Source organism: Larus michahellis, chromosome 5 (genome assembly GCF_964199755.1).
Source record: "Larus michahellis chromosome 5, bLarMic1.1, whole genome shotgun sequence".
Lineage (NCBI taxonomy): Eukaryota > Metazoa > Chordata > Aves > Charadriiformes > Laridae > Larus > Larus michahellis.
The window spans coordinates 76,554,753-76,579,980 of record NC_133900.1 but is presented as its reverse complement, the minus strand read 5'-3'; the positions used below and the strand labels follow the sequence as shown (position 1 = coordinate 76,579,980).

At 42.7% G+C, this 25,228-nt stretch overlaps 1 protein-coding gene across 4 annotated transcripts in view; it reads left to right on the top strand.

Annotated features, from left to right (window-relative positions):
- DLC1 (DLC1 Rho GTPase activating protein) overlaps positions 1–25,228 on the top strand; it is a 287,733-nt gene that overhangs the window by 247,166 nt on the left and 15,339 nt on the right. For all 4 annotated transcript variants that reach the window (XM_074588142.1, XM_074588141.1, XM_074588143.1 and 1 more), the window contains 3 exons: positions 12,350–12,421; positions 15,497–15,578; positions 23,585–23,648. In XM_074588142.1, the coding sequence (XP_074444243.1) occupies positions 12,350–12,421; positions 15,497–15,578; positions 23,585–23,648 (218 nt within the window). The remainder of the gene's footprint in view (positions 1–12,349; positions 12,422–15,496; positions 15,579–23,584; positions 23,649–25,228) is intronic.

Genomic DNA, 25,228 nt, shown 5'->3' with positions numbered 1-25,228 from the left:
TTTTTTCCTCTTTTTCCTTTTTTTTTTTTTTTTTTTTTTTTTTTTCACGGGAGTCCTTGCGAGCCGGGAGACGTAGAGTTTCTTTTGAAGTTCTCCGTAATTAGCCCGGTGGCTCCCCCGCTCTGTGCGGCGGTGGCGAGCCCTGGTGTCACCCCGGCGGCTTTGATCCCGGTGGAGGAGCGGCACCTCCTGCCAGCCGGGATCGACCCCCCCGCCGCCCCCTTCTCCCGAAGAACAGAAGAGCGATGCTCTTCTCCAGCCGGGCAGTCTCACCTCCCCTCTCACCCTCCGCGTTCCTACAAACACCCACCCATGACTTTCTTCCACCATAACTGTGAAGTTGTTGAGCGGTGTGTTGTCATTAGCCTAATGAGCACTATTGCCAGTCAAGGGCACTTTTCGCACAACAATTCCCCCCCCACCATCCCCCCCATTCTCTTTGGGAAAATTCTCTTTCACTGGAAGAAATAACTACATTTAAACGAAGTATTTAACTAAGCCAGAAGGTTCTGCCTGATGTGTCATAGTACTTAACCATGTGAATTGAAAGAGTGGGGAATGTAATTTTATTTTAGACATCAATTATAGATGCTTTTTTTTTTTTTTTTTACAGGAGTTAGTGTGATCTGTTTGAATTGCCCTGCCCTGACTGAGAAATCCCCAGCAGCAAATCAGTAAAAATGCTCTGAGTCAGGTTAAGTTTTAAGGCTTTTTGTAGTGAACTTCAGGAAGATTAATAGATAAGCAGATTTCATACGAGCCTCAGAGTATGAATCTATCAACAGTTTGGTGCCAGATGGACTCAGCATCCGTCTGGCAACCAGGCTACTGCTGGCCGACAGCGCGCACAGTTGGTATTAGGCGCTGCTGTTGATTCCGCAGCTGTAGCCTGCTATCTCGTCTTCCAGGTATCCTTATTGATGTCCTGTAGGCATCCTGATCCCCGTCTCCCGGTAGAAACAACAAAAAAGAGAAAGGCTGAGGTGGCCAGGAAGTGGGATCCATGTCTCCCTAGCAAATGGTTTTGGGTTGCTCCTTCAGTTTGCCTGTGGGATCCTGATTAGGGCTGAGATTCTCCAAGTATGGAATATATGTATATGCAACAGTATACGTAGGTATTGTTTTAAGAAGATCCCTTTCATCTGCAAGTTCATAGGAATCAAAGCATTTGGAGCTACTTTTTGTAACCTCTAGGACTTCCTGATCTCTTTATCTTCTTTTAAAATAACTTGGTTTGTTAATTGAGAGGTTTTTTTTATCAAAAGGAAGTGCGGATACATTGTTTTAAACACCAGGGAGCTATTGTTAAATTTAATTTCTAAGTGGTAGTTAAAAGGAGGGATGTATCTTGTCATGGTTTTATTTGGGTTTTGAATCTCAGTTGTATAGATTCAGTCCAGGATTTTTAATTCTTCAGCCAGGGTCTTCCCAGCCAGTTCTGCAGCTGCCCTTGGTGGGCCAGAGAGAAAGAGTGATGCTGGTCGTGGAAACTCACAAGTACCCCTTGTATTTTGCCTCTGGTGGGGGCAGGAAAAAGGTACTGCGGTTGTTCTTCTGTACTAATCTCGAATGTTTATATTTGGATTCCTAAAAGGAGATGAGAGGTGACTTGGTTTTACTTTCCTGGTTCTTCTAATTCATTACATTCTAGGCAATGGTTTGTTTGAGCCATGTGAATTTATGAGTTCTGCAAATATTTAGAGATGCAGTTTGTATGATAAAGTTTTTTGCTGGTGAGAATACCACAGTATGTTATGTTTGGGCTTCTTTAGAGATTCAAACTTCTCTTCCAGTTCCCCTCTGATTGGAGTTTTGCTGATGGCTTCAGCATAAACACCACTGCACCCTTGGCTGGTTAAAAGGAGATGGAGGAAGAGAACTCATGTGCTTAACAGGATGGTCCTGTACTGTAAACAAGAGCTTTTCATGCTTAACTATCCTTCCTAGCAACAGGAAGAAGGAAATGAGGCTATGCAAAAGGACCCTGACACATTTCAGACAATGCCAGACCCACCCTCGCATTCATACAGTATAGCCAGAAGACTTGGGGAAATAAAAATAACTTCAGATGTTTCCCCTTCCTTCCTGTGCATATTATAGAAATACAGCAATCAAGTGATCTGCAGTTCACAGAAAACTTGCTGGTTTGATCTCCACTGAGTAAAGAGATGATGCCCCTATAAAATTTATATATCTTCATTGGGTATTCTATTGTTCTGCTTACAGTTTCATCCTTGGTATTTCCCTGGGTCAATGAACTACAAAACACTATATCCTCTCTAGTGATGAGTGTAGATAGCCAGTAATTTTGGTAATTTCAGCAATTCCAGGCATATTTCTTGCTTGTACCTATGCCATCAGTAATTCTGACTGGTGCAGGTATCAAGATTGTCTTGCGTGTTTTTTGGTTTCCGAAGTTTTTTCCAAGTTTTTTTCTTTTTTCCTTTTCATTTTCTGTTCTATTTCCCCCCCTTCTCCTGTTTTAAGGAGGAAAAAAAAAAAAAAGAGGTCTGTCTTACAACAAGGATGAGCAAGTCTCATGAAAGGGGCACAGGACTGGGCTGTGATTAGAGCTTTCTGGTTCTTTTCACTGGGCACTTATTCTGCCACAGGCCTCTTGGTATACTATACCATTGACATAACTGGTAGAAGTAAAATGAAGTCAAGAATGACTTAATTCACTGAGTTTCATTACCTGAAAGTCACAGGTAATACTACACATCTTTCTGAAAGTATTTCGTTGTCTTTAGAAGAGCATGCTAAGCATTGTTATTTGTTAGCATGAATGTTCTTTCAAATATTGACCAGGATTTGTTTCCCTTGAGAAGGACTGTGTTAGGTGAGACTGGATCAGGTAAAATATTACCCGATCTCTCTTCTAATGAAGACACAATATGATGACCCACTTATGGCAGGGACATTTTTTTTTTAAAGCCCAAAATGGTGCAGAATTCCTTAGGCTTGGTCTTAAATATATTTATTTTATATTTATCTAAAAGTGTCCACTCAAATGCTCATCTCGGTCTGTGCAAAGAACGCCTCCTGGGGAGATGCATGAAAGACATTCGCTGAAGCCAGCGGTGGACACGGTTTGACCTTCCCCAACCTATTCTTGCCATTTGCTGAAAATTTGGAATTAAGAAAAGTACACCCCCCTGCATTCTTGCGTTTTGGGGGTGGTCTTTCTGCAACCCTGTGGATCCACAAAACTGGATGCTCTGCTGACCACCCTTCCCTCTGCCTCTGGTAGCAGAGACATGTCTCTGATGTGCTTCTGGTAACAGATTTCCTGTGCGTTATAAGATACAAGAAACTTTGCAGTGTAAAGCTTCGTGAACCATTTTAACTTCCCTTCTTCTTTCCATACATAGTCTCTCTGCTTTCTTCTGCAGTGTTGCGTTGGCTTTGCAGTGCCTGGACCATTGCCATGGCTCTGCTGTATCTAGACCATTCCCTTATCCCCAAAGGTAAAGTTGAAAGGTGTGACCATTAGGTCAGGTACCGGGAAAAGCATTTGCAAGTGTGCAGGATCACAGACAGAATACAACTGTCTGCAATATCTGGAGATAAGAAGTTCATAGTAATATTTGCTTTGGGAAAATCCACGTTTGCATCCTTAGTTTTGATGTAGGGACAACAGGCTGGGAGACCACCAGCTTTATGCTGGGCTGTTTCACTGCCACCGGTATTTTGTATCTCGTGCTGTATCATCCACATGGGGTGCAGTCTGGGGACTGGGTCATCAGTGAGGCAAGCACTAAATGGTTACGATGCAAAGGTAGTGCTTCCATATGGTTCTTCTTACGTGTGCAGATGGTTTTGAGGTTCAGGCTTAACGAGCTAGAAGAAGTAACTGTCTGTATAAAATCTGCTTTCCTCTGTGTAAACTGTTGAGGCAGTTCATATCGGCTCTTACACCATTATTATTTCTTAGATCTGAACAGGTAGCCCAGACTTTGGGCATTTTTAGGCAAAGTATCTGTCATGCTGGATCTGTTCACCTTGGCCTCCTTCTGGAGCTCAATGAGCCTTTGATTTGAGCTTTGCATACAGTGTGCAAGTTTACTAGCTGGCAGGCAGGGTGCAATGAAAGAATATTAGGCTGAGCTTGGGAGTAGCAATGGTTAATGTTTGCCCTTCAGTATGTTCCCAAAGGTCATTCTAACCAAGTCATTTCTGAGAGAAGAGAAGGTTAAAGCCATCTTCTGTTTCTCAGTCTTTGGAGGAGGATTCGTTTCTCACTCTGGAATCTGTCAACATGACCTCCTTCAGAGGATTTGACTAACTGCTTTCTCTGCTCCAAATAATCCTCCTTCAAGACCACCCTGTGTTAATCAGGCCAGATAAATAATCCACGTGCCCAATTATTTCTTAAGGTTTTCTCAAGTCGCTTGACATCTTGTTCCTCTTCATCTGTGAACCTTCTTAAAAACAAATGGGAGAAGACCATCTTTAATCTATAAAAAGAACCGTTCTTTGGCAGGAAAATTGCCATATGAAGCTTTGGTTTTCTGTTTAAACAAAGTTAGTTTTTAACTTTATATTGCGTTGTTTTCTAAATTTCTTTCTTAATCCTCCTGTATATGCTCAAAATGCCAAAACTATTTAGGAATAAATTACGATTTACAATGTGAACCAGAAGTTGTGATGGTTCTTTTATGTCCAAGAATATGCTTTCCCACAGTCTTCAGCAAATTGGGAAGCAACGCAGCTGACTTTGGGCAATTAGAAACATACGTAATAGTGTGAAAATAAGCAATAACTGCAATCTGTTATGGAATGTATAGGGAAAGTGCTTGACAGAGATGTTGGGAATATCCTTTATTCCTGTATTAAATCCTGAAATTATGCTGCTTTGATGCTTTTCTGAGTGTAACAGTTGCTCCAGGTCCTCTTGATGGAGGGGAGGACCTCCATGCTCTTGGGCATGGTGGTTGTGCCATCTCTGCCCCTCTGCCATCAGGCACTGCCCTTCCTTGAGCTCTGATGAACCCCAGGGATGCTCCCCGGGCTTGGGATGGGGCTCACAGCATGACTGGCCTTAGAGAAAGCATAAGTCTCATTTTAAATATTTTTTGGGGGTAAAAATAATGAGGAGAACTGTGAAACTGATCGCCCTTATTCCTAAAAAAGTCATGTTGGATTTTAGAGACTCATGGGATCCATGTTGGGATGGGCTTTATTCCTCTGAAATTCATGGAGGCTCCCACTGATTTCAGCAAGTGTTGGCTCAGTCACTGAACATTTTAAGTGTTTTCATCAAATGCTGTCTCTCATGCTAACTTTTGAGCTGAAAAACTTTTGAAGTGATTTCAGTGTGCTGAAGACTATGAAAAGGACATTCAAGGTAATTAGATTTTGATTCACAAAAGCGGTATTGTGTTTCCTGTGCTTGCCAAGAGGATTGGTGAGCAATTAAAGCTGCTGTATTGTGTAACCTGGTACAGTTAGTAGGGAGGGAAATTACATACAGCCAACATACACCTATGTGGATGTTTTGCAAACCAGTCGGAGATATATATATAGAAATATATATAATTATTTTAATTTGGCTTTCATGATTAAGGAGATAATCCAACTTAAAACCCCATCAGTGGAAGTAAGCCATTTGCTCTTTCCAAAAGCTCTGCTGGAAAAAAAAAATGGTGTTCAAGCTTCCTGATTTTCTTCAGAGAAAATATCAATATATGATCTTAAACATCTGTTTCCTTACTTCTTCATCTGTTCCCACACAAATTCCAAACATACTCTGCTTCTTCTCCCAGTGTCCTGTGGTTTATACATAACACCAGCAGCATAGTTACTGTCTTGCTGCAAGGCTCCAGAACTTGAAAAAACCATCCCCATGTTTAACCCAAAGCCAGCAGGAACACAAGGAGAGTGTTTCTTCGGTCATCATCACATAGTTGAGAAATGTTTGAGTACCATTCTGCACCACCGCCTCTTTCTAGGGTTTTTATGACTAGAAAACAATATATATATTTGGTGTCATATATGGTTTCTTTCAAGAACTTGTCTTTTTTGCCCCCCAGAGAGTTCTTGGTTAGAAATATTTTTTTTCAAATTGTGCGTGCATCCGTATCTGCTTGAATTGACTGCTGAGGCACGCAGCGTTACATGGAGATCATAACGTGTATCGTTTGACTGTGGAAGGTAGTTAGAAGCACAGTGAGATACAGGAGCACATCACAATGGGCAGCTGCTGTTGCAAAATGTACGTTACGCTTTAAAGGTGAAAGGAGAAAAGGGACCCTCTCAGGAAGGTGTTTGGCTTTCATTTCAAAACCTGCAAGCTCACCATCAGTTCAAAAGTCAGGCCTGTTATTCTCTCGGACTCACTGGTTCATCCAGAAATGAATCCTTCGTGGGCTGAACGTGTCAAACTGGTATTTTAGGATAGCGGTGTAAGATTGGATTGTTCTCTTAGAATAAAAAGAGATTCCAACCGTGTTAGAAATTTGGCAAGAGCTTTTAATGGGATTTTCAGAATTCTCAAGCTTTTAGTGGTTGAATGTTTATTGACAAACTCACCAAGTTCCTGTGTTTGTTTTAAGGGCATTATCCTTATAAAATGCTGTTCTTCGTTAATTACGGTTTTTTTCTTGCTACGTGCTGCTTTCTTGAAAGGTGTGGAGCGCTAAGATAATGATACTGCCTAAGGAATATTTTACTATATAGGTTTGAGAAAAACCAGACTTATGAAGAGGAATTTAATTATTTTCAAGCTGCAGCCACATATCTTCAAAGGGAAAACCGTCTGAGGCCACGGACGCATAGCAGGCTAACTCTTAGGAAGTCACACTGCCCCAACTTTAAAGGGCTGCAGGCATATGACATTGCCCAGAACTGATTTATCATTTTTGGTGCCTGGCCTGCTCATTTGTAGACAGCTGCCATAGTGCAGCTTTTTTTTCTTTCCCTAGATTGTCTCAAATTTCACATCCGTGTTCATGTATCTAGAGACGGAGGGGCTGGAAGAGCGGGATCACGTCTAGCGTTGGGACCACAGTTCACATGTCAGGGATGTAATTCAAGCACTTGGAAAAATGATTGCTTGTACTTCGGCAGTGGAATTCTATCCAGAGAAGAATATTTCTCATATATACCACAGCTGGTCTTAAAAAATATGATCCTAAATGATCTCAAGCTTCTTAATAGCTCAGGACAGTGTTTTGCAGTTGAACACAAATTTTGCCAAGCGGCAGAAATTTCAGAGGGACGCATATGGCAACAGGCAATTTCTGATACAGGCAGAAAAAAAGAGAACAAATTTCTGAGCATTGCAAGCCCTTTTGCAGCCATTAAACTGGAGCATTGGTCCTGGATGGGAAAGAATCGTCTGTGTTGCTCCATCCGTGCCTTAGAAAACAGGCAGGTAGTTTTATGCATTGCAGTAAGGAGCAGTCGGGTTCGTCTGCAGCTGTCGTGGTGAGAAATCAGACTCTGCATCCCATGGGAGAGACTCTCTCCTGTAAGCTAATTCGGGAAGGTTGTTTTGTATTCAATTTTTACTTCTTTTTTTTTTTTTTTTTTTCTTTCTTTCTTCTGAGAAAAGGAAATAGTGAATTTCTAAACTAAAATCACCTGGTCAAAAATTAAGACCAAAAAGAACCCTAAACAAAATGGTTATTACGTATGGCATTGGAGTGGACCTTCGGCAACGAAGCCCATTTTTGCTGAAATGTGATTTTAACAGCGTTGATTTGACCAGTCCTGCTACAGATTTTTACAATCTGATCTCTTAACAGAGCCAAAAGGTGAGATGAGTGGAGCTGGTGTGTGGAGGTGCTAATATGGCTATAAAGGTGGCTGAGTTGAGGCAGGAGGAAACCATCTGCTTGGAAGAACTGTTCGTATGATGTTTAGCACTTAGGTGAAAATGGAGCCAACACATGACTGTACAAAGATACATCTGCTTGGCACCTTGTCCTGAAGACGCTGAGGGAAGGGGTGCTTAAGTTGTATGGTCGCATGGCAGCAAAAAGCAAGGAAGAAGAGGAAAAGGAAAACAGAAACCCTTCTAACTTTTTAATAGCTCTTACTGTTCCTAGCTAGACTGCTATGATTATTTTTTTTCTCAAAGGGCATAACTGCAACATCAAACTCTGCGGGTTTTATTTTCTAGAGGAAGGAAGACATCCTCCAGTGAAAGACTATAGACATCTTAGAGTTCTCCCTCCTGCAGTTGCAGGATCAAACAAGGTGTGAATTGAGATATTTTCGCTATGACGTTTTAAACCTGCAAACTTGCAGGGCCAGGAACCAAGATTAACCAAAGTTAAACAAAAAGGAAGTTAGAAGTTTCTACTTTTCACTTACCAGTTTGGGGAAGAATTGGGTCGTCCTAACCCCCCAGGAAGTGGGTAAATAAGGACTAATGGTTCCCAACCATACACAAAAGGAACTCCTACCCTTGATTTGAGCGTGGAGGCCTGCTTTGTGAAACGGACTAACAAATAAAGCTGCTTCCAATAAAAATTTCCTGTTTCCTCTTTAACACATTTGCCTGCTGTTTGCTTACACGACACCAAGAATAAAGACTTCATTGTAATCCTTTTTGGGCTTTTTTTGTTTTGGGTTTTTGTTTTTTTTTTTACTTTCTAAGAGAATTTCTTGTGTATCAGGACATTTAGAAATAATAGCGTGATTTCTTTCTTGCGTACAAGAACCTCCTGCTGCTGGGGGAGGGCACAGGACGCACATCTGAAAAGCTGCACATACATTTCTTGCCTGGAATGTGTGCTGAATTGTAGTTTATTGTAAAGGTTTTAGCTGGCGAGGATGTTTGGTTCAAAAAAAGGAAGCGGCACCGCAGGGATGGAGCGGGGAGGAGGGAGTAAGACCAGTCCCTTGCCCGCAGCAGCTTCTGTCAGCTCAGCTGCCGGGGTCTTCGTCGGAAAGATGCTCGTGGCGGGAAATTGCTTTGCATATCATGGCAGATTAATTAGGACTGAAGTGGGGTTTCCCTGACATGGGTTGGAAAGCGGTGTAGAGTTCTTCTGCCAGCTCCCTCTCCTCCCTGTGGCTCTCGGCTGGCCCCAGCCAAGCAGATGCTGTGCTCAGCAGTGAGTTGGTGGCTCAGGTAACGATCTGTAACCCAGGTCCCCTGGGAGACTGAACGAAGGCTTCTGGGTGCTCCGTCCCTTCTAAAACGTCTTAGAAGTAGTGGGAAAATCTGATTTTGGAAGCTCTGCTCTTCTCTCTTTTGTCCCTCGTTATCCCAGTTGCCATAGATCCAGATGACAAAGACTTGCATGTGTTTCCATGTCCACCTGGGTATGAAACCGTGGCGGCTGGCAAACCAAGAGTCCCAGGGCTGATGCTGCTGAGCTGAAAGAAGAGCTGGTATTTGGAAAGCGTGGGAATGAGCTTTCTCCTCTAGCGTAGTTTAAATTATTTGGCCAGAATCTCAGGTTTAACTAATGTATTTTATTCTCAAAGGCAGTTTCCAGTTAAGTTGTGGTAATGAACTTTTTACCTATAGAAACTTTCAGCTGCTTAAGTTTGTGTCTCTTATGTGAGGAAGCTTGTTCTGTGTACTCAGCTTTCTGTGCAGCCTATTCAGCGCAGCCCGGGCTGGATTCTCCCTCCGGCTGTGTTTTGATCTGCCTGAATTTCACATACATACAGAGTTTTGTTCTTACACTGGCTCCTCGGTAACCAGCAGGGTTGAGATGGGGAAACTGGACTGGAAACAACCTTCCCCTTCAGCTGGTCACAGCGCATCAGTACAGCCCAGGAGCAATCCTGGGTTTGGCCAACTGGAGTTGAACGAAAGGAGCTGCTTTTTTAGGTCCTGCCTCTGCTCTGCCACCCGTATCCCTGCCACATCCCTTTCTGACGCAGGCGTTGGGTGGATGGAGGTGACACAGAGAGAGCCCTGGCCACAAGGGGACTCCTTGGCCCCTTCTCCAAACCCCTCGCACTTCCCAGGACTTGCAAGAGGAACCAGAGCCTGGAGCTATGGCTTTCCCAAAATGTTTGAGATGGGAATGGGGAAAATACTGGTTTTAAACCCTTGGTGCTATGTGGTGCCCAGCCCCAGGTGTTTGCCGAGCCCAGTCCATGGACAGGTGTACCGGTCTTCTATTATTCTCTGCAATTTTTGTGGCCGACCAGGAATAACTCAGTTGTTCTGTTGCCTAGATAGGCTTCTTGGGGGATTCTCAAAGGTATTTTGAAAGCAAATATGCTGTGAAAATCCCAAAAGCTCCTGATGCCTGGGTGCCCAGAAAATATGACTTCCACATAACTTGCGTACGTATTTGCAGAAAAGATACACAAAGCTTCTATAGAGAACCTTTAAAAAAAAAAGTCTGATAAATGCATATTCTTAATTTTCTAGCTCTAGAAATATTTTACACCTGGGGTGCTCCGTAAAGGATCTGTGAACAAATATTTAAACACATTTAAGGGCCACTGTAGTAGTAAGGAATCTGACACTTTTTTCAATTACGCTACAAGCATCTACCTGCATTTTAAGGTAAATACTGGTTATCAGGGATCCTTTTTTTTTTAAAAGTTTTAAATCAAGTAAAATTCTCATTCAATCCAGAGAGTTCTGCAGGATGTGACCTGTAAGATAGTTAATTTTATTTCAAGTACTCTTAAAAATTAATTGCAAATTTTTTTACATTAGTATTTTCATTGCTTCTGCGACAGTAACATTACGTTGTTTGTTCTTGCTTTAGCAGTACAAGTTTTAAATATGTCTTAGATTCTTTTTTTTCCTTCTTTATTAGCTTTCCTGTGTATTTCCTTAGGATACCAAAATTAAAATACTACTTTAAGCAAAGCTTCACAATCGCTTGCAATTGGGATTGAAGAATGCTTTTTCTTAATGAGTAGCTAAGTCAATATGTCAGTACGTGCTTGTTCTCATGTGGTCCCATAACCCAAAGGTGAAGCAAACACAAGTTACACAAATGCCTGCTTGTCCTGACTTTGGGGAGAGTGGATTTTTAGCTGTTTATTTATCTGGAATGCTGTGCTTTGGCTCACCTTAACCCCTTGGTTTGGGTATGTATCTCAGCAAAGAAGTCTGGCAAAGCACAAATATTTTAACCCTGTTGTAACTACTTGGAAAATTAGAGGGGGATTGCTGTCATTTTGGAGATGCCAAAACGTGCTTGCCGGTTCTTCCAGTTTTAGCTGTGTACCTATATCTCAGTGGGAATATTTCATAACGTGCCAAAATCTTGAGTTATTTTACTTGTGTTATGCCTGGCTCTTCACTGCCCTTATGCAGTAACGTGTATTCGGAGCAATTCTGAGCAAAAACCCTTTGCGCATGGTTTCTGCAGCAGGTAGCAATAGTATCCTTTCCAAGTAGGTGGCAAAATTGCCTACTGAGTTGGACATAATGAAGCTTTTCTTTTCTGGTCCATCAAGAAGAGTGAATATAATCAAAGCCAGATGAACTTTAAGAGTTTCTGATTGCTCACTGTCTGTTTGATCAGTTCTATGCAGGGAGCTAAATTCCCAGTAGCACTTTTGTGAATGTTTAGAACAAAATTAACCGAATCTGTTTCCTGAACACTTGGAGAATACCCTAAATACCTTTTATTCCTAGTTTGAGCTAATAAGATAACAGTTTCTTTATTTATGGTTGCATTAGGTAATAAATGAATTTATGTATAATTTATTCACAGACCAATATAACCCATGCTCAGAATGTTTCCTTTCTTTCTGTGTCAGGTATATGTATGTGAAGAATTTAATTTTGCGGGATGCTGTTTTGGGTTGTGTGAGGGAAAGTTAGCTGAATTTCCTGTAATATACCACGTAACTCATAAATGCCATGAAGACCTCCAGTGAAACCAGGCCCTTGTTGGGTAGTAAATACGCGCTTGAGTGAGCTGCAGTACAGTGTGTCGGTTGTTCTTGGGCTTGGGTCTGTCAGTACTGTCTACGAGATGTTAAAGCGCGCAGTATTACAAGCTCTGCTGGGAATTTCTGTCAAGACAAAATAGTTGTGCCAAGAGGATCATAAGACTTGTTGAACAAATGCCACTCAAGTTGGTTGCGGTGGTAGTTTCTCTAGTGTTAACAAAACCTGTACGGAATAATCCGTAACTCCTGCAATTTTCATCTGTGCTTGTTTCTCTTTAACTATTAAAATGATGAGCTGTTGGTAAATCGCGGATGAATGCCGGTGACCTTCCGGAATCTAAAATATGTTTGATCATGAGAAGAAAAGCAAACTGGGATAAGCAAACCTCTGTCTCACTTCAAAGTTGCTGAATATCTCCATGCTTATTTTGTAACTGGAGTAGTAGCAGTGGTGGAGAGGAAGTTTTTGCTTTGCAGATCACTAATCGGAGGGTGTCTTGTTTCTGTCCTCTTCCAGAAATCGAGGCCAAGGAAGCTTGTGACTGGCTGCGGGCTGCCGGGTTCCCGCAGTACGCGCAGCTCTATGAAGGTAAGGCACATGAGCTTGCAAGTCGATCGTCCCCTGGCAATTTTGGGACAATAAGATGTAATATTCACTGATAAATAAGGTTCAGGGGCACAACTGAAGTGCCAGCACATAAGATGACTTTTAGGGACTGGGCTGCTTTCTGCTACCTACTACATGCATGGATGTACCCAACCCAATGAGGCTCTGAAATACACCGGGTGTTTAAATTTGTTCCAGGTTTCTGTTTTAGTCTGAATCTTCCAAATATCCTCATAGCACAAATCATATGTTATCACCATGGTACATTCCCTGTAGTTAAAACAATAAAAGAATCGTATTTTTGTAAATGTAATCATCCGCTGCTACGAGCCCAGTCTTAGAGAAACACAGAAGCTGTGTCCAGCTCCAACAGCCAGCTCTGCTAACGGAGCAGAGGTAGGGAATTCTGTGTGAGCATGGATGCATCTGCATGCCTCGTGATTCCCAAGTCCTGCGTGGTTTTTCCGAACAGTTTGAGTTGGTGTAAGACACAGGCTCACTATGAAGGGAAAAAAGAACATGGAAGCCATCGTTGCACAGACGTGCAGCTCCTCGAAGGGACGGCTGACTCCTGCACTCGCCTTATTTGTCCTTCTGTGGGATGGATTCACTGAGTGTCCGCTTTTACAAAGGTTTTGCTCAAGTGAAGCTATCATAGAATCATCTAGGTTGGAAGGGACCTTTAAGATCATCAAGTCCAACCACCCAGCCTAACACTGCCAAGTCCGCCACTGAACCATGTCCCTCAGCACCATGTCTGCCCGTCTTTTAAATACCTCCAGGGACGGTGATTCCGCCACTTCCCCGGGCAGCCTGTTCCAAGGCTTGACAACCCTGTCTCTCTAACCTACTAGGAACTTGCAGTTTTGGCATGCAGTTCTTACACTCTGATGCAGAGTAACATACGGAAGTTTGTTTTAAAGGGCGACATCCTAGAGGTCCTTTTTATATAGGTGTATTATCATTCAGAATTTCCCACCACCGCCACTAAAAATTACTTGCATTGTCGTGAAATTATTATGCGCTCTTATCTGCCTCTTCTCTTTTATAAAACAAACTCCAGCTGCTGCTTGCAAGAATGAGCATAGAAAGCCCATTATTTACAGTGAATAACTGTTGGAAATTACAGCAAATGCTGAGCTGACCTTCTTGAAAAATGATCTCGTTGAGCTTTGATTTGCAGCTGCATTGGCAATATGAGATGATAATAGCGCTTTCAAAAGCAGCACTTGGCGAAACTTTTTCTTCGCCTGTTCAGAAATTAAATTTCCTTTTATTATTTCTCTTCCCTTTTTTTTTTTTTTGTGCCAATGGAGATGCCAAGATTTTCTTGGGATGCAGACAGAGCTGGGACTGTACTTCCACTCTTTGTTAAAAGGGGGGACAAGACTCCCATCTGAATACGTGGGCTTGTGGGTTTCGTGTTATGCTGAGCTGTAAATCTCCTAAGAAATTACTTGCAGTCAGAAAACATGTCCTACCTGATGGTTACCATTGTCCTACCTAAAGACCCTAAACTTCTATAAAGTTTCTAATGTAGGACCATGTCCTACCTAGCATCAAAAGGACCGCAGAGGTGAGAGCAAGGCCAGCCATACCCATTGAAAGGACAGCTGTCCTTATATGAAAACAATATACCATTGTCCTTTGCAAGCCCCCCTGGCAGCAGCAGCAACAACGAAAACAGCAGCAGCATAAATTAAGCATTAAAAAAAAAAAAAAAAAAGGAGTTGTGCAGGCTATGAGCTTCTTCCAAGTCACCTCTCTCACTTAAGTTCTCCCATGTGTTCTCTTGTGGGCACTCTAAGGTTCTGACTTTCTCAGAGGAAAAACTTACATTAGCTTACTGCTGAAAAATACCACTTGACTGTGCCAAACCCTTTAACTTGCACCTTGGGCGTAAATTAGTGAACCTTTGGATCAGTTGGGTCTAGTACAAGAGTTCTGAGAAGTCGCTGATACGGAGTGGTTGCACACAGTGCGCATTTAAAATGGAGATTAATCAGTGAGCCTTTGTCAGTTGCTTTGCTAAAACTGCAGTTTTCTGTAGAAAAGCGAGAATTTCTTGCATTTCACAGAATGTGTCATAATTTTTTTGACAAATAGTTAATTTGAGAGTTTATCCATTGGTATTAAAAAAAAAAAAAAATCCAGACTATTAATTACCTTTCCACAAATTTACACCAGTCCTATTCTTTTCATCATTTTGGCTCACTCTTTCCTAGTCTCTGGAGATTAAAATATTTTCTAGACAATCCCTTGGACCAGGGATCATGTATGCAAGTGCAACAGTGCATTTGGAGTGTGTTCTTGTATTGCTGTGTGCCCTGAACACCCAGTGGCTTTGGTGGGAGTTGTGGCTGCACAAGGAATGCCGGAGCAGGACCTGTATGACAGTCAGGAATCTGTGGAGGACAGTAAATAATATATATGTGGTTGCTGCTGCAGAGCTGTAGTAAATTTTCAGCTCTCTGCCAACATTGTTTCCTCCCCCTCACTCTCCCAATTGTTTATCTAAATAATCTCCTAAGGAAAGGAGGCAGCATGGGCTCCACGCAGCTTGGCTTGCTTTCATTTCACTCCATATCTCATTAATGTTGCAACAGTGTCAAACTTTTAAATAGCCTGATTAACAGCCAAGGAGATTCTGTTTTTCATTCTTTTCCAGAGATTTGGGGTTTACTGACCTTTCTTCTTTAATGTGAGATATTAGTACTTTGATGGAGAATGTCTATTTATTTAAAATAAAGCTAGCCTGAATCAGTTTCAGCCTCTGACATCGGATAGGGAGTTCACATTTGCCTCTTTCCTTCTCCCGTTGTTTCATCTCTGCTTTGCTCATTTTACCCCCATTTTGCATACGAACTTTCAGTTATCAAAAGCTTGTACAGGAAAAGGAAGCATTTCTGGCATTTGAGATGGGAACGTGTGTTTACCCAAGAAGTGCCAATCACTGGCATCTTGCTGAGCTCAACTCGAAGCAGATGGTTGTTTTGAAATAGCTCACCTATGGGAATAAGAGTCGTTTTGATTCCTCAGCTGTCTCTATTCCTACAGATCTCCTTTTCCCGATTGACATCGCCCTAGTGAAGCGAGAGCATGACTTTCTGGACAGAGATGCTATCGAGGCCTTATGCAGGTAGGTGAAAAAAAAAATCACACTGCATTTTGAAACAAAAGTTTTCCTGTGTCATGGAAAGTATGACCTGGGGAAAGCATAACCTCAACGGAATTAGGTACCGTTAAATAACTATTTGCATGAGACCTTTTTATTACCCACCATCAGTATGCGGTTTTCATTAGAATAATATGTTGGGCTAAGTCATGTTTGGGGATCTTATTTAAAACAAAGTTGGAAGCAAAGTGGCGGGACTCTTTGTGATGAGTATTTCCTAGGCATATTTTTTATTATTATTCTTAATTTGCTTTCCTTACTAATTCCCGAACTCTCATGCTGACCTCAGCACATCACCCTGTGTGCACCGTGGTCACCATAGTGAACGTGGGTATGGCTGTAAGGGGTAATGGGAGCGAAGCGAAGAGTCTACCGCCACTGCAAAGGCTGGCAGACCCTCAGCCATGGCTCCCGGTACCTATCTTTGTTGTTTAGGAGCTCCTTCCCCAAACCAGTTCAACCCACCCCGCAAAAAGAGTCCGGATAGTTCCTCGCTGGGTTAATAAATTAAATCAGCCCGTGGAAAGGCATAATGAAGTTCAGAATAGGTGTGAAGGATGGGGCAGGACCCCACAGCCAGCTGCCGGGGCAGGAGGAGGGATGGGGAGAGAAAAAGAAGGAGCAAGACCTGCCGGTGTGCAGCAGTGTGTTTTTACAGAACTACAGCCTCAGCATTACCAGTTTTGTCATTAGGGAAGTTACCGTGGCCCCATCTGACACTGACCCATCCGTCGGTTTCCTCCTCTAGTGTGCGTCCGCAATCTTAAATGGCAAAAAAATGCCTGAACTTTTCATATATCCTATGACCCAGAAACGAGTGCAGTTTTCTGCCTCTGTCCTCCATTATGGCAGCTTTCCAAATTGTCTGCAAAATGAATGGGTTTGGATACTGCATGCATGATGTCTGCAACTCTAAATGTCAGTAACTCTAATGAATTACAAAAGCCTTATAAGAAAGGCTTTAAGTTTATAGTGTTCTCATGCCATCACTGCCATACTTGGAAGGGAAAGAGAGGGACTGGAATGTGAAGTTCTTCAGAAATATTTACAAGATTTTCAAACTACGAAAACACATTTGTTGTCCCATCATTGGGAGGGGGAAAATCTCATTAACATTAAAATCGCACTCAAGATCTGCCCTGCTCGAGTGTAGGGCACCTCTTCCATTCAATATTAAAATGGGATGCACCGGTGTGCTTATTTGTGTGCTCTGGAACTTGTGAAGTCATCGAGCAGAAAGTACAGCAATGAGAACGGTTCCCAGAAGCATGGCCTTCCCTTGCCAGGAAAACAAGATGCAGTCAAGCCAGCATATTTTGGACCTAGCGCTCGCCTGCGAGAATACTTTTTACCCTGGGATTATTTATTTATATGGGGGGAAAAAAAGGTAGCAGACTGTTTCTCGCTGGTGCGAGTAAGGGTGTGCGCCCTCCACGTCTCTGAGATTTGCTGCTAGTGTGATCGATAAAAGCAGTGAGCGCTTTCTCTGAACCTGGAGGACAGTAAAAACATCTGTATCCTAAGAACGGATGCTTATATTGTAAGCCTTCCAGAAAAGGTAAGCACACCAGAATGAAGTGGGTATATAGATATTTCGTGAAACTAGGAAGTTTTTCAGAAGTCTGCTAATTGTAAAATAACCTCTTCGCTTTCGTCTTCGAATCGTTTTCAGTGTAATATGCATAAGAATCCATGGGTCTTACTGTAATTTGAGACAAAGATTTTAAAGGTTGAGCTATATCGTTCTGAAGCCTGTGGTGTATATACCAGAGTTATCTTTTAGAAGATAACTTTAAAACTGAAGCGAATGTTCCTCCAGAAGCATTCAGCTCCCACCTCAGAATAAAACTGAAGTAATTCAGTTAATCATCTCGGATGTCTGAATTCGGCCCTTTACCATATGTGTTAGACAAAAGCAGTATGTTATCACATTTCCACCTTTAGATATTCTACTTTTTTTCCACATCTCCTTGTTTAATTTTCTAAAGCTCATTAAAAACACGGAGAAGGCACATTGTTTGGAATGCTGCATTTCTGCCTGAAGCCTGGGTTTATTTTGACTCATGCCACGGTCAGTGTGTAAACAGTAAAGGGTTTTACTCAGTAAAAGACTTAAAGCTGCTTCACAACCTTAAGTCTATCGCTGTTTCTTGACTGAAAATCAGAATACTTTTGGAATTACTTACATTTTCAGCACAGAGCTAAATAAACACTGTATGCAGTGGATGGTAACACTGAGAATCTGCTTTTGTGTATAATAACCAGTGTTCTGCCAGCCGTTCTAATTACCTTCTTCTAATTACTGCATGTGAAGAAATTATTTTTAAAAAGACTGTAGAAATCGCAGTGACAGGGATCTTTTTTTAAGACTGAGGCATTTAAAATGATATTTTACATCTGAACAGTATTGTAATTTATCGTTTAATAATCTGACTAATGGAAGCAGGAAAACTAAACTAATGTATCTTTAAAGAGCTTATTAGTAAATGTTTTGCCAGATTCCTTTCTAAATGGAAAAGGTATCAATAGCCGCCCCATTAAGGATTTTCCTGAAAAATTTTAAGTGAAAAGTGGGTTGAGACTTGAATTACAGAGATAGCATATGTCACTTGGTAACAGTAGAAGATTGATGGCTAAGAAATGTCATTTAGTGATCTTATCATGCAGCGTAGGGTTAAAAGTGTAAGAGCGACGACTCTCATTTGCTAGGATGCTTCATGTAGTGACTGCGCAAAGTACCGCTGGCCTTGGTTTCATAAGGCTTTATGTAGATTAATGACTGGGAATTTATCCCCAGAGGATAACTGGCTGCGTAATGCGCTGGTGAAACTAAGTACTGAAACATGCTTATCCAAAAGGTTGTTGCTAAGTACAAAATACATAGCAAACCACGATGGAAATCCCATTTAATCTCCTTACACATAGCTAGAAATCTGCCACGCTATCTACGCAAGAGGTTGCTTAAATCTTTTACCATTAGGCCGTCTCGTCCAAGAAATCGATTGTAGTGGATTGGCATGAGCAGCGTTCACGGCTCATAGAATTTGGTTTGTAGAGACCTGGCCTCCTTTGCAGGTTGGAACCTGCGGATAAAGCCCAGGAGCCAGCAGAGAGTCTGTCCACTGCGGTGAGACAAGAAAGCCCTTGTATCATCAATTAGTTACAGGTATAATGGAGTTGGAATTTGCCCTCTAAGAAGGAATTAAGAATTTAAATCCGTTAAGAAAATACTTTAAAGTTTAAAGCTAGATCATACAGTTACTCTGATTGAAAACTGTAGTTTAAAATGAGTAAGTCTAATATTCTGCATTGCTACCACTCTTCTTGGATGCATAGGGTGAGAATTTTCTCCTGTTAATGAGGGCAGAATGAATTACCTGGGGCTATAGCCAACGTAAAACTGACCGGTATTTAGATTAACAAAGACTTCATATTATAAGCCCATATTTTAATTTATAAATTAGCTGAAGTTAGCTGTTTGCACTGCAGTTTTTGATAGCAAATGCCTTGTTTGGGCTGCCTTTCTTAAAAGAAGCTCAGGCTAAACTAGTTTGGCCATTTCTGAGGAGAAGACTAGGAAAAATGCATTGTTTGCTGATTCCTGAGAGAAGCTCCGGTGCCTCCTGTTGTGGGTGCGGCAGGTTCAGGCTCCCCATGTAATTGCCGCTCAGGGCTGTTACAGGCCAGTCTCAACTCTGGCAAGTGTAGGATCCTGCACCTGGGAAGGAAAAACCCCATGCACCCATACAGGTTAGGAGAGCAGCTGGAAAGCATCTCTGCAGAGAGAGAGTCCTGGTGGACAACAAGTTGACCATGAGCCAGCAATGTGCCCTTTTGGCCAAGAAGGCCAATGGTCTCCTGGGGTGCATTAAAAAGACTGTGGCTAGCAGGTGGTGGGAGGTCATCCTCCCCCTCTAGTGTGCCCTGGTGAGGCCACATGTGGAGTGCTGTGTCCAATTCTGGGCTCCCCAATTCAAGAAAGACAAGGAACTACTGGAGAGTCCAGTGGAGGGCTCCAAAGGTCATCAAGGGACTGGAGCACCTCTCTTATGAGGAAAGGCTGAGAGACCTGGGTCCATTTAGCCTGGAGAAGAGAAGACTGAGGGGGGATCTCATCAATGCTTATCAATATCTAAAGGGTAGGTGTCAAGAGGATGGGGCCAGACTCTTTTCAGTGGTGCCCAGGGACAGGACAAGGGGCAACAGGCACAAACAGGAACATGGGAAATTCCATCTGAACGTGAGGAAAAATTTCTTTACTTTGAGGGTGGCAGAGCACTGGAACAGGCTGCCCAGAGAGGCTGCGGAGTCTCTTTCCGTGGAGATACTCAAAACCCACCTGAATGTGATCCCATCCAAGCTGCTCTAGGTGACCCTGCTTTGGCAGGGAGGTTGGACTAGATGATCTCGAAAGGTCCCTTCCAACCCTGACCATTCTGTGATTCTGTGACTCAGGGGCTGGGGGTGAGGGGAGGGTCCTGTTGCATTGGCCACCCTTAGAAAGAAGGGTTTTGCAGAGCTGGGGTGAAGAAGGACGATACCCTAGCTAGGAATACATAGAGGGTGAGGAAGAGTGACATCTTGGAGATGTAATGCTCCACAGGAGTAAGATACCATCTGGATGTGAAGATGTATAGAGACAGGGCTGACTCAAAGGCATTTATCTAAATGATGGGAAAGAATATTATCTTGTCATCCAGAACGTGGCGGGGGTAGGAGGCATTGTAGAAATGAAGACTGCGATAGCCAGAGAGTCAAAGTGGCTGTAAGTGCTGTCGGCAGCAATCCTACCCCATCCCACCATCTCCCATCTTGTCCTCACGAAGGTGTCCCTGAGACAGGTTTGGGCAGAATAAGACAGAGCTAAAGAATGAGGCAGACCTGCTGACTGTCGGTAGGGAAATGATAAGTTGAATTTATACCTGGGAATGGAATTGCCACAGAAGAAGGTCCAGAGCCAGAAGAGAAAATTGCAGTTCATTAGCAAGGATAGATTTGATGAGAAGATCTGTAGAAAATGAATGCGTGCTTATGTGCTTGAAAAGTATTGCAAAGTATTGAAGTGAAGGTTAATAAAAGTTGTATAGACTCATAGAATCGTAGAATGGTTTAGGTTGGAAGGGACCTTAAAGATCATCTAGTTCCACCCCCCTGCCACGGGCAGGGACATCTCCCACTAGACCAGGTTGCTCAAAACCCCTTCCAGTCTCATCCTGGCAAAGCCCCAACTTTGCAAGCTTAGCTTTGCAGCCTCAGTGATGTGTTTGGAAGGCCGTTTTGCATATTGTACAGTGTTTTTGGTGTCCTATGGCTCAAAGAACCGGGCGCTGCTGAACTCGAGCAGAAGTTAAAGCAGGATGTGTGATGTATGTAATGAAAGTTGCAGACCTGAGGCAATTGCTGCAGAGCGTTTAGGTTTTAAAAGGGAAACTGGTTTTGTGGTGAAATCATGTCAGATATGTAACAGAGCCTTTATTTGCCTCGCTGCTATTGTATTTAACCTCGCTCATTGGGGGTTACCTTATCTTGCCTTCATACTCATTTTTGTGAGGTGTGTGCCAGGGGATTTTTTTCCTTAAAACACCCTCTGTGGAAACACAGGTCTTTGCTCTACCCTTTTCCACCTATTTCAAGGTTTTAAGTTGAGTAGGAGAAAAGTCTGGGGATGTAATCTTTGTGAAATCAGAGATGGTCTTTATTAGCGGTCAGACAGGCTGGAGCTAGATAAAGCCTGATACAGGCATTCGGTGATAACTTCTCTCTGCATAAGTCAAAGGTTGCCACGCTGTGAAATTTGTAAATTATTACACAATATAGAACTGAAACCAGTTTAATATTCCCTGGTCTTGAGGTCCAGGGGTTTGAGAGGAGAATGTTTTTATAGCAGAGAGCGGGAGGCGCCTTTCTGCTGCTGTGTGGCCCCCTAAAAACCAAAATACCCGTTTTTTGTTGTGTAGCGCGTAGGTGGGACACTCACCCTTCACTCGTGCTGCAAATAAAACACAATTCCTCTGAAATTCGCTGGACTGGTGCACGTACCCATCCGCTGCAGCCAGGAGGACTGAGCCTTCTGCCCTTTAAAGTCAGAGCAAAGATGAAAATAGAGAGATCTGGATAACTTTCCTAACCTGCCACTGCCCTACTATCTGACCCATGGCAATTCTTCCTGTTTCTCCTCTTTTCTGCTGTGTTGTGGCTGGGTCTAATTATAGATCAAACTGCCTTTTTTTTTTTTTTTTTTTTAACTTCACAACTGCAGCAAAAGCACCAGTAGGAGCTTTTCCATTTTCTTTGATGGCCTCAGGATCAAGCCCTGTGTAAATACCATCTGCAACCAATCCTGTGCATAAAAGGGGAGAGGAAAGAGAGGAAACTAGTAATTCTTCCTGTGCACACATTTTCTAGATTCAAGTTACAAGTTTTATGAATCTGAAAAGACTCATCCGAAGCAACAGGACAAGTCAGCATTTCTTTTTTTGTTTTTCAGTTTTTCAAAGCTGCTGATGCAGCCTCTTCTTTACACTTTGCTCAGCCGAATTGTGTGAAAATTAGACAACTTCCTTCAGAACGAATCAGGATCAATTAGGCTTTTTAAAGCTCAGTTTTGCGCCTGTTGAATTTGGGCTGCGGTTGGGCTAGAAGGGAAGGGGCGGCTCGGCTCCTCTGCCCCCATCCGCCTGCACACACAACCCTTCACACAGCTTGGGGAAACGAGCCGGGAGAAATTCAACCCAACAAAGTATTGAAAAAATGAGTTTTCAGCGGGGTGAGACTCCCCATCCCGCCCGCAGTGCAGCCTCGCAAGCGGAAGTGTTAACACAAGCGACCAAACCATCCCTTCCATGAAGCCGCTGCTTCAGCTTTTCCGCCTTCTGCATCACCCCCAGCCTGTGCCTGCCCTTGGCCTTGCCGTGGCACCGACGTTCCTCTAACCAGGCTTTACCAGCGCAGGTTTTGGCTGAGCCGTGTCCCTGGAGCAGTTTCTGGGGAGGCGAGGGCTGGAAAAAGGGCAGGAGAAGACCACAGCACTTATTTCTTCTTAAACTGCCACGGAGCTGTGTTTGGTAACGCCGAGTTTTGCTCTGCTTTAAGCCGTTTGCACACCGAGCTTCTGGGGGAGAGGGGGAAGAGAATTTTTTTTTTGGTTTAGGGATACTTGCCGGATCATAAACTCGCCAGGGCGTAGAGGGATGCGTATATACATTCATGCAGAACTTCAAGATATGCGTCCAGACTGCTGACATGTTTCGCAAGAAGGCTCGTTAACTGTTGTTGCTGCAGCAATTTATTTTTTTGTTTAAATTTTAGTCCTTCAGAACAATATTCTTATGTATAAAGGAAACTTTCAGTTTAGGAAGGAAAAATCAGGTTGTGTTCTTTTTTTGTTGTTGTTTTTTTTTTTAAACTGGTGAGTTGTCTTATCCCAGGACTGTATTGAAGATAATCGTTGTTCATAAACAAAATAGGCACCTAATAATAAGTGGAAAATAAGTTAATAAGTTTTCCTCTGGGAGATTTTAGCTTATAAAGTACCATTTTAAAGCAGCATGCTGTTTCACGTGTGCACATGTACACAGCTTCAAATAAGAAGCCTTCTCCCTTATTTCAGTCTATTGAGATTCATTGTCTCGGGGTTCGGATGTCTGCTATTTAAACAAATCTAGTTATTACAATTCATTGGATTAATGCACTGCTCAACTAAGTCTAAGTTTCCATTCACTTCTCTTTGATTCAGGTAATTGTGACAAATAGTCATCCATCCGTCCCTCCCTCTGAAGTTAGAATACAGCCGAATGTAATGGGTTAATGGTTAAGTATAATTAGGGCTCTAATTGAAACTCTGCTTGTGGCTATTTGTATGCAAAGCACTTTGGGGACATCCTTCACAAAAGCTTTTGAACCAGAGTAGCCTGTGTCAAAACAGGCTAAATTAAGAGTCTTCTCTTAATATGGTTTCCTTTGCTTTGCAGGCGCTTAAATACTTTAAACAAATGTGCGGTGATGAAGCTAGAAATTAGTCCCCACAGGAAAAGGGTAAGTTCATTTCACATCTTCCGTTACGGCATTGTACGTTAATAAAATTGAAAATCTAGCGGATTGCTTGGTTGCAGTCTAGGACAACACCTGAGTAGAACCTGGCAAGGACACGCAGTCAAAACTCCACTTATGTTTCATTTTGTGTTCTCACTGGGTGGAAACTGCGGGGCTTGGCTGCAGGTAAAGGCTATTCGTCTAGCTGACTCTTCCCCGACATGTTGCTCCCAGTCTGAAAGGCACTGGGCTTCCCTGCCTGCCAGTGAGGTTGTCCCTGTTGGAGCATATTACCTGCCCTCGGGCAGGATAGTAAAAAGTAGGCTTGGTGAAGGAGATCCTGACCAGCCATGGTGAAAGTTAGAACATCATCTTTGACGTCATCTTCATTCACAGTTCTGGTTCTTTGCCATCACGTTAGAATTGTATTATTTTATTCTGATGTAGACAGGATCAGTTAGACTTGGCCTGCAAAGGAAAGGGCCAACCCTTTGTAGGGTTGGGCACGTTGTTTCCTTGGTTTTTAGTTACGTAGCTCAAAATTAAAGCAAAATATTCACAGAATACATTGGCTACCTTTTTAGAAAGTTGGCATGTTTCTAGGGAGCTCAGCGGGAATTAAAACTGTTTCCTGAATCTTCAGGATCCCTGTGGAGCGTGGTGAGAAATAAGAGAGTGCCTACTGTAACTTCAGTAAGGTAGCACCGACAGAAAGCCGAGTTGCTGGGTTTTGCTAGTGAGGTACCATTCAATAGCTCTCTTAAAACTCTGTGTGTGTCCTAGGAGGGATCAGTAGTTGATACGGTCCCCTGGGATATGACAACTGCAGATAAAGACGAGTGAGCTAAGGCAATACGATGCTGCCCTACCCTTAGCAAGAATGCATACAAATGCTCTGAGGTTGTTTACCAGGAATTAATCCCCTCTTTCCCTATCTGTTTGTGGTATGTTGGAAACAGCATCCAAGCTCCAGAAGATAACGCTCTGAGGCAGCACATGTAGGAACTCTTTAAGTAGGGGTAGACAGCTGGATTGCCGTTTATGACCACCAGAAGATTCCTCCTCCTTGTTCCTGAACCTTGTTAACGCTGGAATGATCAGTATTGCTATTAGAGGTCAGACCAGACCTGACTTTGAGTCCAAACCCCAGATCTTCCAGGTCTTCTGGAGTCTGGATGTTACCGTTTGTTTCAGTCCTTCCTGATTTTCATTCACCACCCATGTTCTGGCAGATGGACTTGGATCCCATTCTCTTTTGTTGTTGACTTCATTAGGATCAATACTTAGCCTTTAAAGCTTTTTAACACCAGGGAAAAATTGTGCTGACAGAAGCATGTTTCCTTACGTTTTCATTGACCTCTTTGCAAATTAAGATCACTTTACTGCTCCTTTTTTCCCAGTCACACCACGTTCACCACCAAACCATCATTATTATCCATTGGCAGTTTCAGATGACTTTTCTCCTCCTGAAAACTTTAAATAAGCAAGCCAGTCCTCTTAGGTTTTCATCTGAGTCCTGGACAAAAGTAGTTTGCAGTAGCTGGGAAACAAAGAAAATGACGCGTGTTCTGTGTCCCGTGTGT